Consider the following 15,866-nt stretch of genomic DNA (forward strand, 5'->3'; position numbering starts at 1 on the left):
TCTAACGAGGCCTTTGACCGCGCGATTAGAGGATGGTTACTGTAGCACCACTGTAGCAAATCATCGATTAATTACCATCATTAGATTCGTCGCGAAAAGTTACACCTATTCCTAAATTTTTTTTGCAAATAGACTTCATTTGGTCTTTCATGCGGAGACTAGAAGAGGCGCGCTAGAATCCTAGCTCTTGCAACCAAACGAGGCGAATAGAAAAGGAGCCTGCACGACCTGGTTGCCGGTGATTGCACCGAGCACTTGGTTTAACGGAGTTCTAATCCGATTCAAAAAAAAGCCAAACAAATCGAATAGAAAAGTAGGCCTAGTGGGCCGAGCTTAGCCTGCGTCGCTGTACTATCTCGCTTCTGCGATAGGCTGCGTCCTATTAGCGCGCGCGATGAATAGAATTACCCGCTTCCTCCCCCCAAAGCTCCCCGTACGTGCGGGGGAGGGCCCTTTACAGGGCATCATTGGACATAGACTTACACGCCAGAACAAAAGCGTTTTCCTCGTGACACTTGGACTAGGAAGAGAAATAATCAAATAAGTAGCTGCTTGTGTAGACAATAGACAGAGTCGTCTCGATCTGGTCCGAGCCGATGTAGCACGATTCCGTCAGCGACACTGATGAACGTCATTACAATTCTGGATACAAAGTCAATGCTTACCAAGAATCCAAGATACAGTGAAGAGAATCAGTTATCAATCAAAATCTTTTTTAACAAATAAAAACATGCATGAGATTACCACAGATGTTCCCCAAGGGTCATCCCAAGTACTACAAATTGTCTGCAGATCACAGCACTGATTCCGGCCGTATCACTGGACAGGCCGGTGATCACCAGTGGAAGTCAAACGTTAGCTTGCACATGACTCAGAATTCAGATGATGGCCTCGGATCATCGACATGGACGGCAGTACGGCCGTAGCGGCAGAGACAACGGCTGCTCATTTTGACGTGTTCCCGTGGAATCATGCGGGACGCATTACAGATAAGATTAGCAGGGATAAACAAAGTCTTGCCAGCGCGTCCAAGTTGCGAGCAGCCCGGGACTCACGCGGGATCATCCCGGAGCAGCACATGCGGCGCAGGCAAAAGAAAGGGTGTCGACTGTCGAGGGGCGGTGGTAGGTTAGCGCGGCTGTTAGGCAAAGTTGACCAAGTAACAATGCCAGGATTAGTTGAAAAGTTTATGCATCCGACAGACATGTACAGTATATGGATTGCATTTGTACTGCATATACATACAAAGTGGCTGCATCAGGGGATACAGTCGTACAGCTACACATTACTTTCTCGTGATAAACGGGGAAACTTTTCTGAATATATCAAGCCTCATCGACTGGGACTGAATTTCTGGTGTAAGATAAGAGTGTGAGAAGCAGAACGGCGATGAACGTGGTGAGCACCTATGGCTCCTCGTCGACACAGGAACAAGCTAACTTTATTCTACACATATATTGCCGTATGCAAGGAAGCGAAGCAGATAAGATGACAAATATGTTTGTTCAAAAAAAGAAAAGGGAAGACGCCAAATCATCAACGGTAGTATGCCATGTGGCGAGATGAGCGGAAAGGAGAATTATCAAACGGCGAGGAGCGCCTGGGCTGGGTCTCTGAACGTGGTGGAGGATCCTTCTTGGGGAGTTTGGTCTCTGATCGGAGCCATGACTCAACCACGGTCAGCAAGTTTTTAGCATTCTTCAGCTCTTCGATGTCCGAGTATTTTGCTGTTTTTCTCAGTTCGCCTTCCTGGATATATGCAATGTCGGTAGCCCATGTCTCTAGGCCATCGAATATATGGGTGGCGTACACGATGGTGGCTTCTCTCTGTGATGAACATTTCATGATAAGCAATGAGAAAGGCTTTGACAGATAAAGCAATAACAGTTTTTTTTTAATTAAAGAAACAGCTATAACAGGTTAAATCTGTACCTGTTCGCACTCTTCCTTAAAGAAGTCAAGGAGATCCATTCTGGTCACAACATCCAGATCAACGGTGATTTCATCAAGTAAAAGCACCTACAATGGTTTCAGATGTATTAATGCCATTACAAACTCGGGTATACAGTAACAGGAAGTTAACAAATGAGCACAAGATCATAAATAATATGGAATACCCAACATGAGAATTGTTCTCCTTATTACTTCCTCTGGTCAGGATTATTTGACGTTTCCGACAGCCAAATGCTACTGATTGCAGACCATTTCGGTGGTCTGAAACATTAAATAATTCCGTCCGGAGGTACTATAACAAAGCATATCATGTTTCCATACAGAAAAAGAATACATATAAGAGTGCAGAACTTCCTGTATACTCACCAAAGATGTTCCATACAGAATAATGGTGGTGAGTATTCTTTCTCAAGCAAAATAATATGCTAATTGAAAAATTATCAGAAATTCGGAATGATCAAAACAATAGATCTATTTTCTTTTTATTTGGCATGGACAACACAGCTATTATCACAGCCCACTTAGCACACAGTGCACACGAGTATTCATAGCTTAGTACTACTTTGTCAGAGATGGCCAAAAAGAATTATGCCACAGTATTACACATGGAATAATAATTCCTGCATTATAGTTCTAATCCTACCACATAAAGGTGGCATCCAATAGTAACATTTATTAAGCACCACGCTGGCCAAAAACAAAATCCACAAAAAATTAGGATCAAAACATCACCTTATATGGATGAAGAAGACCCATGCAGATTTGCACCCTGCGGCGCTGTCCATCTGAAACTTTATGCATGCGCCATTGCAGATCAATGTCTAGCAGATCAATCAGCTTCTCTCGCCTAACAGGATCAACCCCGTCAACTGCTCATATTTCAGGGTAGATAATGAAAGAAATGTTTACATGTACTCTCACCAGCACGAAACGCAAAAAGCTGCCCCTCTAGCAGTAATGCTGATTTTAGTGCCTATCTTCTAACTTAAGGCATTATTAAACTAGGTAAAACAAAACAACAAATGCGGAAGCAGCATTTAACGAAAAACCATGCCAGCAGGAAGCTATCAAGAAGAGACGATTGAAGCAATCAGGGGTTCCAGTTAAAGGGCAAAGGAGGTATGTGAGACACATGATGTCTTCTGTCAATAAGGAACCAAGTATGGTATATGTTCAAATGATGAGCATGAGCATTACAGTGTGATAGAATACCTCCAAAAATCATGTGCTCGGCAGAGAAGTCACCTTGCAGCGGAACATCACCCTGAGAAAGTTGTTAGCATGTGAGACACAGAGAAATTGTGCGAAAAAAAGGAAAAAAAGAAGCATGCACTTGAACTGCAGAGCTTGGATTACTGTGCAATCACAACTACCAAACTCCACAGATACCAGAAATTACATATGCCAACTTTTAATCGATGAAGTACGTAAACTGGAATCTTCTAAGGATTTACCTTTTAAATGGTAAATTATCTATGTGGCAAAATCCCATTGCGAGTAGTGTATTTACAAAAATATTGGTCATGATGGAATTGGAACCAGATTGAACAATGTATATAATTTCTAAAGCAAGTAAATAGTGAGGGAACTTACAGCTGAACCAATAGTCCGGCTCCACGAGCCCCCCAAGTATGAAAGGTCACCATTGCACACCAACTGTGTGTCATGAAAAGCTGAACCGTTGAGAACACGGACCACATCCCTTCCTCCAACCATATGCTTTCCGGCAAGAATCTTCAAGAGTGTAGTCTTGCCTGAGTAGTGGCACAAGTACGTGCATAAGCTTCTGTACATAAAAATATAAAATTTACTAAGCAAAACTGAGAACATATCTTAATACAATATGTTACATGAAGCATTATGAATCATTTGGACATGTTGAATAAGATTTATCCCAAATCGATAAGGAATTCATCCTGTTAGGAAAAAAAAAAGAAAGAAATTCTAGCGACCGTAATGGCAATCCCAATATAAAGTTGTACCACACCTTCCGATCTCCATAAGAAAGAAAGGGAGAAGGTGCATACACATGTTTGCAATGCACAACATTTAAAAACAATGGGAAAGTAGCACAAAGTGGTTCATACAAAAACAGGAGTAGCTGGTACTAAATTGCATTTGTCACTTCATTCAGCTTCCAAGGCACAAGCATAACATTGCTTTAAGGTTACACTACAAGACTGTAATTCCATAATTTCAAGGATAACACTATAAACAACGCCATATCCTCACAAGGGAACATTGGGTTTGAAAAGCTCGGCAGGCAATCCCCATGGTAAACAACCACCAAATCACACACTAATTGTCGCAGGGTACCATTAAAAATATGGGGCATCGGAAACTACTTTATGTAACAACAGGACATCCAAAGTCGCAAACATAACCCGACCCGTCCCCTAAACCTACATAAATACCTGTCATATTTCTTTACTTGACCATTTGATGGTCAATCAATCCAAATCGCTGCCATGAGACCATGAGCAGGGATTAGGGTGAGGTATACCTGATCCATTGGCGCCGACGAGGAGGCAGCGGGAGCCAGGGGCGACGCGGAGGTTGAATCGCGCGAAGAGCGGCGGCTGCCCGTCGTAGCCGAACTGCAGGGCGCTGACCTCGATGCCGCTCCGCCTCCACCCTTCGTCTCCGTTTCCTTCGCCGGTCATCTCTCCTCCACCTCGCCGCCGGTTGGCGATCTCAACAACCCTCTCTGGCTCTCCCTCGCTCGCTTAATCGATTTCTCTCTCCTTCTCGTTTTTCATTTTTAGGGAGGCTTTGGGAGTTGGTGGGATCGCTCTCTGGCTCTGTGCTCGCCGCGTCACCACACCTGTGGAGCGTTCAACATACTCCAGGCCCACTTAGTAGCTTTAGGCCCAATGATGTTTCATTAGATGAGAGAGGGGGGCCCAATATTGTTCCCTTTTAGGCCCACTTCGCGCAGTGGGTGCCATCTGACATGGATCGTCTCATCTCCTCTCTTTCACTCTGATGAACTAGACGGCAAAGCCAGTATCCGACCACATCTCAAACTTAAAGATCGAACAAAAAAGGACTAGAATGCAGCGGCTAAGAACAACTACAAGAGACTTTCTATATCTCTTGTCATTGTTAGAAATAGAGATTTTGATGAAAAACTGCCCTCCAACAATTCTCTAAGTGGTTATCCAAATGTGATCATTCCCCATTCCACGTTTCTAGCTAGTTAAAGATAGATAATGAAAATGACTTTCTAAAGTATACATAAGATATAGAAAAACTGTTGGAGAGTAAAAACATATAGAAAGCGATATTTATGCATAAGGCTCTCCAAATGATAACTTAGAGACTTAAATTTAGAAAAACTCTCGGAGATGCTCATGTCCACACCAGTCGATACATACCCAATCGCTATGCACTGGGCTTATCAGGACAAGCAAGGCAAACACATGAATAAAATTGATCTATTCAAACGCATCTCGTTGGCCACAGATACATGGCCACAGGTCCAGGCGTCCAGCGTTCGGGAGCAGCTCCGCAAGGTGCTCCTCCTGCCGGTCGTGCAAGAATTACATGATTGCATCAAACGTCCAAACTAATTGTCACAACCCAGAAAAAAAAAATGAAAAATTCCCCGCCGGGCCCACCTGTCAGCCCCTCACTCTCCTTCCCTGCTCTGTTCCGCGCCGCGCCGCACGCGTCGTCGCCGCCGGCCATCCTCGGGCCACGTGCCAGTCATCCTCGTGCGCCGTGCCCAACCGTCCCTCCTCGCATCGCCTCAAGACCCCGCCCCGACCGGCCTCGCTCCCCAACCCTAGCCCTTCCCCTCTCTCCATTGCCGCCGCTCCGAGCTCCGCCGGCCGCCGCGATTCGCCACCGCCGGTGAAGCCCTCCACGATTTAGCGCGCGCGCCACCTAGCCCGCCCCATCCTCGGCTGATTTCGCCCCTCACCCGGCCTCATCCCCTCCCCAGCAGTGCCGCCGGTGAACGCCTTGGTCCGCCGCCGCCTAGCGCCGTCGCGCCGCCCGGCCGTTGCCGCTCCTTGCCCGCGCCGCCGCTGGTGAGCCTCGCCGCCATCCCCTCCGCCCCGTGCGCGCCTCCCCTGCCTCGTTTTGGCTCCGCTTCGCGCCGCCGCCGCGCACCGCCGCCGCTCGCCGTCGCCGTGCGCGACGCGTGCGCGCGCACGCGCGACGCGCGCGATGCCCTGGCCGCGCCCCGCCGCGGGTCAAGGCCCCGGGGTGGCCTTGACTTGGCCTGGTGGGCCGCTGGTCCGTGGGCCCGGCTTGTCAGCCGCTGGGCTGGCCGGCTGGGGTGTGTCTAGCGATTTTGGTTAGAATTTCTTTAGGTTTCTTTTGGCAGCAATCTTGCAAAATCCATAGAAAATCATGTGTAGCTCCAAAAATTGTGAGACTTGTTTTGTTAGATTCCTCTAGCTTAGATGTACTTAGGAAAAATATTGTTTTGCATGTTACTTTGTTGTAGATTTATTTATAGTTTTATCTTGCAAAAGTGAGTTTATTACTTAGTTATTTGTGTAATGCTCGAAAAATGCCAAACCAAATTTTGTTAGACTCCTTGTGAGGTGTAGTTTTCAGTGGTGCACCTTGTTTACTTGGTTCATTGCTGTGTATCAAAGTTTAGTTTGTTTTCCTATACTTTGTCTGAAAATGGTTATTTCTAGAACTTTGTGCAGGAAAGTGATAAAATGGCAAAACCAGTTTTGTTAGCCTTGTATTGCTGCCTAGTTTCAAAGATAATTTTCTTGGATTTGTGTAGTTGAGTTTGCATTCCTTTTCTGGTTTACTTTGTTTAAAGTGGCTGAAAACTGTTTTATTTATGGTTATTTATAGGAAAATGCTTTTCCTGCAAAACCAATTTTCATGAGTTCTTTGCATTGTCTTCTGCATGCTCATTTATTTCCATGATTTATGCATGTTGTTAAGATCATTTCTTAATTCTTGCATCGCATTCATGCAATTTAGTGACCAAGCCGTCGGAGAACGAACCCGTGGAACCCGCCGAGCCCGTCGAGCCCGAACCCGGAGTCCCGTTCGTGGTCGAGTCGGAAGTTAACCCAGGCAAGCAGCTAAGCATATTCCTTGCACCTATTTAATCTGATTTAGTTTAGCTATCTCACCGGGTAATGTTGGGTGATATGTTATAACTGTATTGCATTCTTGTACCTGATTTCCTGCATTACCATTCCTTGAATTGTTATCCATACCGTTGTCACTTGTTAGTCAATGAACTACTTAATTTGATTAGATGCTTAGTCCTGCTTAGAATACTTATCGTGCTTGCTAGAAAGGAATGGATTGGAGTATCACACTTACCTGTTTATCCTTGATTGCACTTGAGCCGGGGCTAGTATAAGTTGGTAGTATCGAGATTCGAGCGGAATGTTAGGGCCTAGAGAATGAAGTCACATGGACATAGTCCGCTTGGATCGATTAAGGACCGAGTGGACGACGTCGGTTTTGAGCACCTTTCCGTGCTACCACATATCCAATATAATGGAACGGATAAGCCAAATACCTTCTTTGACTTGGTCTTTGGGGCCCGGTCCCAGATGCGTGGCCAACGGGCTATGCAGGGAGGCTTAGCAGGTCCCCGAGTGGAACTATGTGTAGGAAAATTTAGAGATGTCCTCGGTGGAACTAAGTCTCCATGCGCAAGCTGGGCGTACCCTCAACGGTCGAGCCATGTTGGGAACGGTTGACGCGAGTACCCTCTTATCCAACTTTAGCGGGTTGGGTGAGTCGCATGGTCCTTGCGTCGTGTGGGTAAAGTAGTACACCCTTGCAAGGTTATAACCAATTCGAATTGCCGCGCTCTCGGTTATGAGCAAGCTCTTTAACCCATGAACTCCTCATAGATTATCGTTTATGCTGAGAATGGTTCGTGTTACAGCTATGAACAGTTATAGTTGTATTACTCTCTTAATCAATTAAAATTGTTTGGGTTTGGGCAAGGTTAATTAATTCTGCTAGGTGATAGTGTAGAGAGCTAATGCTTATGCAATAATTACTTAACCTTAAAGCTTTTACTTGAGCCTTGCATGATCCTTGTTTATTTAATCGCGTAAGTCTTGCGGAGTACCTTTTGTACTCAGGGTGCTTTCTAAACCTAGTTGCAGGTGAGCCGGAAGTGGTGTTCGGCCATTTCTACCCCGCTGATCCTAATGCGGGGGAAGAGTAGGCTGTTGCTGCTGTGGTGATGTCCTTGAGCAAGGCATCATCATCTTAAGTAAGTTCTATCGTAGCTGAGCTTCGGGAGAGCATGTATTTTCAATAAGCTCTAAATCTCTGTTTAATATGACTCGCGTGAGCCCAAGGCTTGTAAAGTGAAGCTTGAAACCCACCTATATTGAACTTGTAATATTAAGTCTCGAACTCTGGTTTTATATAACTGCTCTTTGTGGATTGTTGGCTATGTATTCGATTGTATACGGTATGTGCATATGCTGATCCTGGGCGTGTGTTGGAGCACATACCGGGACTACCGGATTTGGTATTATTTTGAATGAATGACGTGTCGGTTATTCGTGTCTCTAGATGTGGGATAACACGTGGCTCGCTCTACGGCAAGCACGTGTTAACTCTCATCTAGATGATAATGACCGGCGGTTCGTTTAAAATAGTATCAAATTGGGCGGTTCTCACACTAATAATCTTACAGAACCTAAGCGATCGATACATGCAAGATACATCTGTCATGTCGCCGCGAGCAACGGGCAACAACAATCCGACCCTTTTACTACTCTACTAGGGCTCAAGCTCTCAGCTCCCGGATGTAGTTGGGGCTCATCTGGTTGACCTTGGGCGACAGCACGCCGGCGAGCTGCGTGTCCTTTGCGACCGAGTTCAGCTTGCTGTCCAGCGGGCTGAATGGCATGTGATCCATCACCGCCACCGGCTTCTTGGCCGCCCGCAGGCAGGCCAGGTAGCTGTCTGGCTGGTTGTTCCAGTGCGGCAACTTGCTGATCTGCACCGACGCTTCCTTCTCCCTTGACACCGGACCACCAGAAGGATCCTGCACCAATGAGAGATCCCCCAATTTTACGCTATTGTTAGTGCTTCTCTTGATATACGAGTAGGCTATTGTCAGTGCATTGTTGGCTATTGTCAGTGGTATTCTTGATCAATGACACAGAATTTACTTTGTTTAAATAAAAAAGGGGAACTAAGGTTTTTTTCTGAAGAAAAACAAAGGTTCAGACTAACGGAAACTTTTATTTCAGGAGATTCACTTTCCCATGCCATGTTTCAAGCAAAATCGTCACAGTGTTTCTGTTTTCCAAGATAGAATATTGTGGTAGTCTGGTAGATGAAAGCCATTGCGCCGAGAAATAGGTAGCACAGAGCACTTGGATGGAAGAATGACGTGGATAGAGCTGTATGACCTACCCCAAGGAGCAGGAAAATGAATTGGTCTTTGCCGCTTTGTTCTTCGAAGTGCGCCTCTATGAGCTTCCTCAAATCTGAAAGGCACGAGTTCCGCAGTAACTTCAGCCCTTTGATCAGATTTCCAGACTCCCATTTGATGTAGACTTCCAACAGGCCGTCCTGCTCCTTCTGTCCAGCAAAACTATGCTCTTTGTTCTGGTCACTATCTTCCACTGTACTGCATGACTTTAGCTGCTCCGACAAAGGTTGATCCACAACTTGGCATACAATTGGTGAAAGTTGCGAAGATACTGGGCTCTCGGCCACTTTGACATCGCACATTGGGGTCTCTAGTGCTCCCCGTGCTAATGGCTCCCTGTCTTCATTTCCATAAGCTTGCTTTGCTGCTGACGTGCTCTCCTCTCCAAACACATACTTTGCTGGTGATCTGTTCTCGTCTGCAAACACTTCCTTTGTTGGTGACTGAACCTTTGGTTTCTTAGCTAGTTCACGATGATTCCCGCAGAGCCTGAAAATGTTCTCAATCCGATGCTTCCTTGTTGCCGGATCATCTTTCTCAGCCAGTGCATGTTGTGTTGTGTCCACCTTAAAGCTCTCCTGTACGACCTCCTTGCACACCTCTTCAAGACCACTGTCCCTCTCCGCATCCTCTTCATCTCCCTCCTCAAACACAGTGCTTAGGACAACCTTTTCCGGATACCCAGATAGCCTGACATCATCTTCCTGCACCACAGCACCGGTGCAAACACCTGCTGTCGTTGTGTGATTCCATATGTGGCCCTGCTGGCGTGTATCCTCCTTTATTACCTTGACGTCTTGTTGCTGATCTCCCATATCTAACTCCATAGACATGACCATTGACATTGATTGATCAAGTCCTGCAGGCATCTCCGACAGCCGTGCCAACAATCTACCTCCAATGAAATCCTGTTGCACTGGCTGACAAGCATCTGCCTTTACATGCTCAACCTCCTGTAGTCGCTGTTTTAGTGCGGCGAGCTCTTCCTGCTGCCTAAGCATGGCTTCTTCCATCTTCGTTAGCTCACTCCTCAAGGTCCGGGTCTTCTCCATGACTTTGGAGTTAATCTCCTCCTCCTTAGCAGCTTTTTCCTGCCCTTCTATCAGCTTGAGCTTTGATCTCAGCTGTGTCAGCTCCTCTTCCTTCAGCCTTAGCAAGTTCTGGGCCTCGTTACGCTCTTTCTCCCTCAGTTTGTTCTCCTTTTGAAGCTTGTAGATGAACTGGTTCATCGCAACAATTCTTGAGTTAAGCATTGTAGATGACTCCTCAGAGCTTATTTTGTCCCTCGGTGTTGCAGCATGAGCAGCGCGGATGATACACTTTGCCTTAGCACCATACTCTAATGTAGAAACAGTCTTGTGCAGTTCCTTTGGATCAGGACTAGCACACAGAATCATCAGGATTTTTGATTTATCATCCTCAAATGAATCCTGAAATCCCATGAAAGAAAGATTTAGGTCATTATTGGAAAGGAGAGGCTGTATCAAACTATCAATAACTGCAATTTTGTTTTAGAGTAGTGTACCTGTAGTAGCATTGTGAGCTTGCTGTCTCTAAATGGAACATGGGAATCACCATTAGCAATAGACTCGACCACTCGCTTTAAAGCAGTGTTTCCTTGATTAATCTTTGCCGTCTGTCAGAAAAAGTAACAGTGTTATAGATCACACGTCTAATCCAAATGAGTATTATAAGGGCTTTTCTTTTAACATAATGCATCAATTATTCAAGATGTGGTCATATATGAGAATACCAGAGATACAAAATTCATATGGCAATATGTTAAAACTAAATTTAAAGTTACAATAACTAACTATTGAATGAAGTGCGACACAGAAACTTCTTGCATGCAAACCAATGTTTGCAGTGCAGTTGGAACACATAGATCCTACAGAAGTACAAGAACTGGTATCACTAGCATCACACACCTGCATTTTGGCTTCAAATCCAGTTTGTCCTGCAGCTTCAATGTTCTCAGATCCGGCCATGTCTACAAGCATTAACCTTCCTCCCACCGATGGGACATCCAGGATAATCTAGAAAACCAAGTGTAGCTTGTAAATAGCTTGGTGTGGAAATAAAAAAAGTGTGTTCAAATTCAAAGTGCTGGTGGCTGAATGCAACTAACCATGCAATGACTCCGTGAACTTCGGTCATTACAAAGTGTGCTTTTGACAATCCGACGCTTCTCAACCTTGGCAACTTCTCTCGATATCTTCGCAGCTTCATTTCCAGAGAGGTATGTAGCATTCTTGGCTTTCTTTCCCATTACTTCTAGCCTCGCCTGCAGATAGAGAATTGTGAAACATCAACAACACAATGAATTACATCAACTCTCGTATTTACATTTACAGTTGACCCATAACGGAAAAAAAACTTCAGCACATTGGTTATCTAAGCTCAGCTCTCAAATTTCATAATGGAACTTATGAGCACTTCGTGGTAAAATAGCTGGACGACACCAGCCATGAGTCCATAAAAGCATCACAATTTAGTGAAAAGTAACAATTTGTATTCGGTGGGTTACAGTTCTGCAGTATTTACTTCAGCTTAGAGAGTGCCACATCACACTTTGGATCACAGATGGCAAATTATAAAGGTTGGAGTAAATCATCTGAGAAGACACACCTGACTGACAAGCACTTCATCAAAAACACTCCGAGTCTTTTAAAAGCTCTAAGAAAATACCCACCATTTTTACACACGCAAATGTGAGAAGTATCAACAGAGAAGGGCCACTTATGTACAGCTATGCCATTTTAAGGTCTTTTCTGTTCGTTCATGTTATGATTTATGAACACATCATTATCAATCCATGGGACTTACACACTACGTCTCATGGAACCACTGCAATTAGAGCAGACAGTAATAAAATAATTTGGTTTAACATAATTACAATTCACAGTGCTTGCTTGTTTTAGCTTAGATTCACCACCTCGCACTCATTAAAAAATTAGTTATTCTGAAGCAAATTTCTAAAGAAATTAACAACCACATAATCAGCAGGCTAAATCATGGCATGTGAAAATAATCAGGCGTAAGTCACCTTGGGGGCGTTTCCTCTAGCATTCGCCCCGCTTCCTACGAGTAGATCGTAGATCTCCTCATTGTAGATCTCTAGCACCGCGACTTGCACGAAGAGCCCGGCCCCAAACCCGGCATCATCCTCGCCTCGACCGGCGGGACCATCGCCTTCTCCACCTGCTCCCCCCTCGAGTATGTCCCTGAGCGCGCGGTACACGATCCCGGGCTGCTTGGCGCATCCGAACATGGTGTGGCTCTTCCCGGACCCCGTGGGCCCGTAGACCATGACGGTGCACTTGGCCCCGACCCGGACGCCCTCGATCCGGGAGCGCACAAACCGGCGGTAGAACCCCTCGAGGTCCTCCTCCTCGGAGACGGAGACGCCGTCGAGGGTGAAGTCGCGGCACCCGCCCGCGTCGCCGCGCACGCGGACGGCCGTCCCGCCGCCCGCGATCTCCAGCGCCGACGCGCCGCCCGGGGAGAGGTTCCGTATGCGGCCGATCACCTCGACCGGGTGCTCCGTGGCGGCGCCGAGGTGGGCGTTCTTCGGGGTGGTGGCCGGAAAGTGGAGGCGGTGCTTGGAGGCGGGCGTCCTGAGGGGCGTCGCCAGGGCGCCCCCATGCGGCGTCGGCGGCGGGCCCGGGCGGGGAGAGGGTGTGGGCGGCGCCATCGGCGGGGGATTAGCCGGTTAGGGTTTCGGGAGGTGCGATTTGGGAAGGCGGGGCTGGTGGGATCCGCAGGCGAACGAGTTCAGGGTTCGCGGAAATCCGTGGGGAAGAAGGAGAGGCGGAGGAGGGAGGCGTGAAATGGAGAACGGAGGGGGAGGAGGGGAAGGGATTTGAAATAGGAAGTAGCCGTTGGGAGCTGCGCGCAGCTGTAACGGTAGCCTGATTGTTTTGTTTCGAAGCAGGACGGAGGAGGGAGAGGAGCCGAGGAAGGATGGAGACGTGGCGGTGGGGATCACGAGATCTGCGGTGCGAGCGGCCGATGTATGATTGCGATGGGATCAAGGAGTGATTAGCATTTTGATGCCGTAATTTGCAATCTAATCTGGAATCATTTTCTGCTGCTTGGAAACTCAGATTCAAACATCAATGAGATCGTGACTAATTGGCGTCCTCAATTACTGAAGGAACTCCTTTTGTGGGTGTGCGAGTATCTTGTTTACTAGAGATCAACAGTAATACTAACTCAACTGCCAAGTGTTAAAATTAAATTAGCCACGAATGAAATTACGTATAATAAAAGGAAACAGAATGGCAATCAGCCGGACGCCACGGGGGAGTGGCCCATTAGAGGGAGCGATCCCCGGCGCACTCTGCGGTCCGTGGGCCGGCCCAACAGACCCTCGTGTCGTTGGATTTTAAGGCCCAACATTCAGCTTAAGAAGCCTTTTCCCCCCCTGGCAGAACAACCAACCCATCTCTCTCTTGTTTTCCTTTTTCGTTACCAAGTCCATATGTAATCAGAGCGTAGGCCATCATCATAAGACATCAAGGAGATGCTGCTAATACCAAAGATGGCATCATGACACACCAACCTTTCCAGAGAGAAACGCTGCGATTAACTAAGCCGTGGAACACCTCATGACCAGTTGTTTACGGCACAATCCCAGCTAAACAGGGGCGGGCTCCCAAGCTTTTAGGCCCCTCGCTGTCTGCTGCTGCTGAGCCAAGGGCGCGGCCTCTGCGCTGCAATCTTGGCCCAGCCCTGCCTGCTGCCAGCTTATCATGGAGGGAAGGCATGGCCACATGAGCTGAGCCTGAGCTGCAGAGCTGCTGAGGTGAGCACCAGCAGCCCTCAGGGGACCAGCCACAGCCCACAGGCAGCCGCCATGCGCTGGGGCTGGGCCCGTGTCGCCGATCTTATTTATATCTCGCCACTGCTCTGGGCATCTCGAATCTAGCAGGTCAAGTGGCCGCATCAACACTGAATCAGCAGCAACAGAGGTATGGTCGTAGAAGAAGCCCGTGTTTAGTTAAAAAATCAAAATTCCAAAAAAAAATTCCGGCACCTGCATCGAGACTTAAATCTAGACGAAATAAAAAACGCATTGCGACTGCTGTCTGTAAATGGCGAGACGGATCTAATGAATCTAATTAGGCTGTAATTAGATGCTAAATTACTACAGTAATGCTACAGTAAATAACCTCTAATGACGGATTATTTAGGCTCATTAGATTCGTCTCGCGATTTACAGACGAGTTCTGTAATTATTTTTGTGATTAGTCTATGTTTAGTAATTCAAATGTAGAAAGATGTCTTTTCAAAAATTTACGGGAGGCAACTAAACACCCCCGAAGACTGTGAGATGTGGATGTCATTTCGTTCAAAAAAAAGATGTGGATGTCAGGATGTGGATTGGCTGTTTAGTTTAGTTGGTGAAAAAGTTTGAGTTTTGGTACTGTAACATATTCCGTTGTTATTTGACAATTAATGTCCAATCATTAACTAATTAGGCTAAAAGATTCGTCTCGTATGAATCAGTTAAACTGTGTAATTAATTATATTTTAACTGTATTTAATGCTTTATACATATATTCAAATATTCGATGTAACAGATACGTAGGAACTTTTTTAGAAACTAAACGCCTCCTAAAGATGAACACTTCATCTGCAGTTGTTTCAGATCGTTACTACTGCGCTGCAGGTTCTGAACCTTTCCTTTTTCCAGTGCAGTAAAAGAAAAAACCTCTCGATCGATCCCAGTAGATGCAGAACCTTGGGCAAATTTTACTAGCGAAGCAGTGTGCCTGATCTGGATGCACTGAACTTAAGAGCTGGGCTGTGGGGCTGTTCGGCTGATTTAAAAGCCAGCTGATTTCGACTGATTTAATAGTACCATGTGAGAAGAAATAAGTCAAAACAAACCGAAATAAGCCGGAAAAAGAGAAGCGAACATGGCCTGTGTTTAGTTCTAAAATTTCTCTTTCTAAAATTCACTATTCACCTATCACATCACATCTTTTGCGAGTATTAAATATAAATAAAAAAAACTAATTGCATAGTTTTGATGTACACGACGAGACGAATCTTTTGAACCTAATTAGGTTATGATAGGACAACAATTATCACGAACAAACGAAAAATACTACAATATACTACAGTATCCGATGTTACTCTTTTTACCACCATTTTACTAATCTAAACACAGCCATCAGCTAATGGCGCCATTTACGCTCCAGCTGTGCCGTGCAGCAGGAGATCAAGCCCACTTACCTGCATCCGGGCCAGGGACAGAAGCATCCAATCTCTGATCCGCTTCAGCCACGAGCACAGGTACAGCATCCAATCTCTGATCCGCTTCAGCCACGAGCACAGGCCCTGTTTGGTTTTCTTAACATATCATAGCACACAATTCTCGAAAAAAGAATCTCGCATGCATGGAGTACTAAACGAAGTTTATTTGCAAAATCTTTTCACGAATGAGTGTAACTTTTCACGAAGAATCTAATGACAGTAATTAATCGATGTTTGGATACAGTGATGC

General features: G+C 46.0%; 2 protein-coding genes across 3 annotated transcripts; both read right to left on the reverse strand.

The window, feature by feature from the left end:
• Positions 1-1,174: 1,174 nt before the first annotated feature.
• On the reverse strand, positions 1,175-4,725 carry LOC120657562 (ABC transporter I family member 19-like). 2 transcript variants are annotated; one of them, XM_039935904.1, is made up of 6 exons: positions 4,457-4,725; positions 3,547-3,707; positions 3,166-3,217; positions 2,686-2,822; positions 1,933-2,019; positions 1,175-1,827 (listed from the first exon to the last, which is right to left on the reverse strand). In XM_039935904.1, exons 1-6 carry the CDS (start codon positions 4,614-4,616, stop codon positions 1,537-1,539), a joined length of 888 nt encoding a protein of 295 aa, XP_039791838.1. In that variant the 5' UTR covers positions 4,617-4,725; the 3' UTR covers positions 1,175-1,536. The 2 variants fall into 2 exon arrangements, with proteins under 2 accessions (XP_039791838.1, XP_039791839.1); XM_039935905.1 differs by having other exon boundaries at positions 1,341-1,827; positions 3,547-3,739; positions 4,457-4,684.
• A 651-nt stretch (positions 4,726-5,376) lies between these two features.
• Positions 5,377-13,242, reverse strand: LOC120657563 (kinesin-like protein KIN-10A). The gene is made up of 7 exons (XM_039935906.1): positions 12,399-13,242; positions 11,481-11,636; positions 11,281-11,388; positions 10,878-10,988; positions 9,334-10,782; positions 8,596-8,959; positions 5,377-5,526 (listed from the first exon to the last, which is right to left on the reverse strand). The coding sequence occupies exons 1-6, from the start codon at positions 13,044-13,046 to the stop codon at positions 8,699-8,701; spliced, it is 2,733 nt and encodes a 910-aa protein (XP_039791840.1). The 5' UTR covers positions 13,047-13,242; the 3' UTR covers positions 5,377-5,526; positions 8,596-8,698.
• Positions 13,243-15,866: the final 2,624 nt, after the last annotated feature.

The sequence above is a fragment of the Panicum virgatum genome, chromosome 1N (assembly GCF_016808335.1).
Source record: "Panicum virgatum strain AP13 chromosome 1N, P.virgatum_v5, whole genome shotgun sequence".
In the NCBI taxonomy this organism is placed as follows: Eukaryota; Viridiplantae; Streptophyta; class Magnoliopsida; order Poales; family Poaceae; genus Panicum; species Panicum virgatum.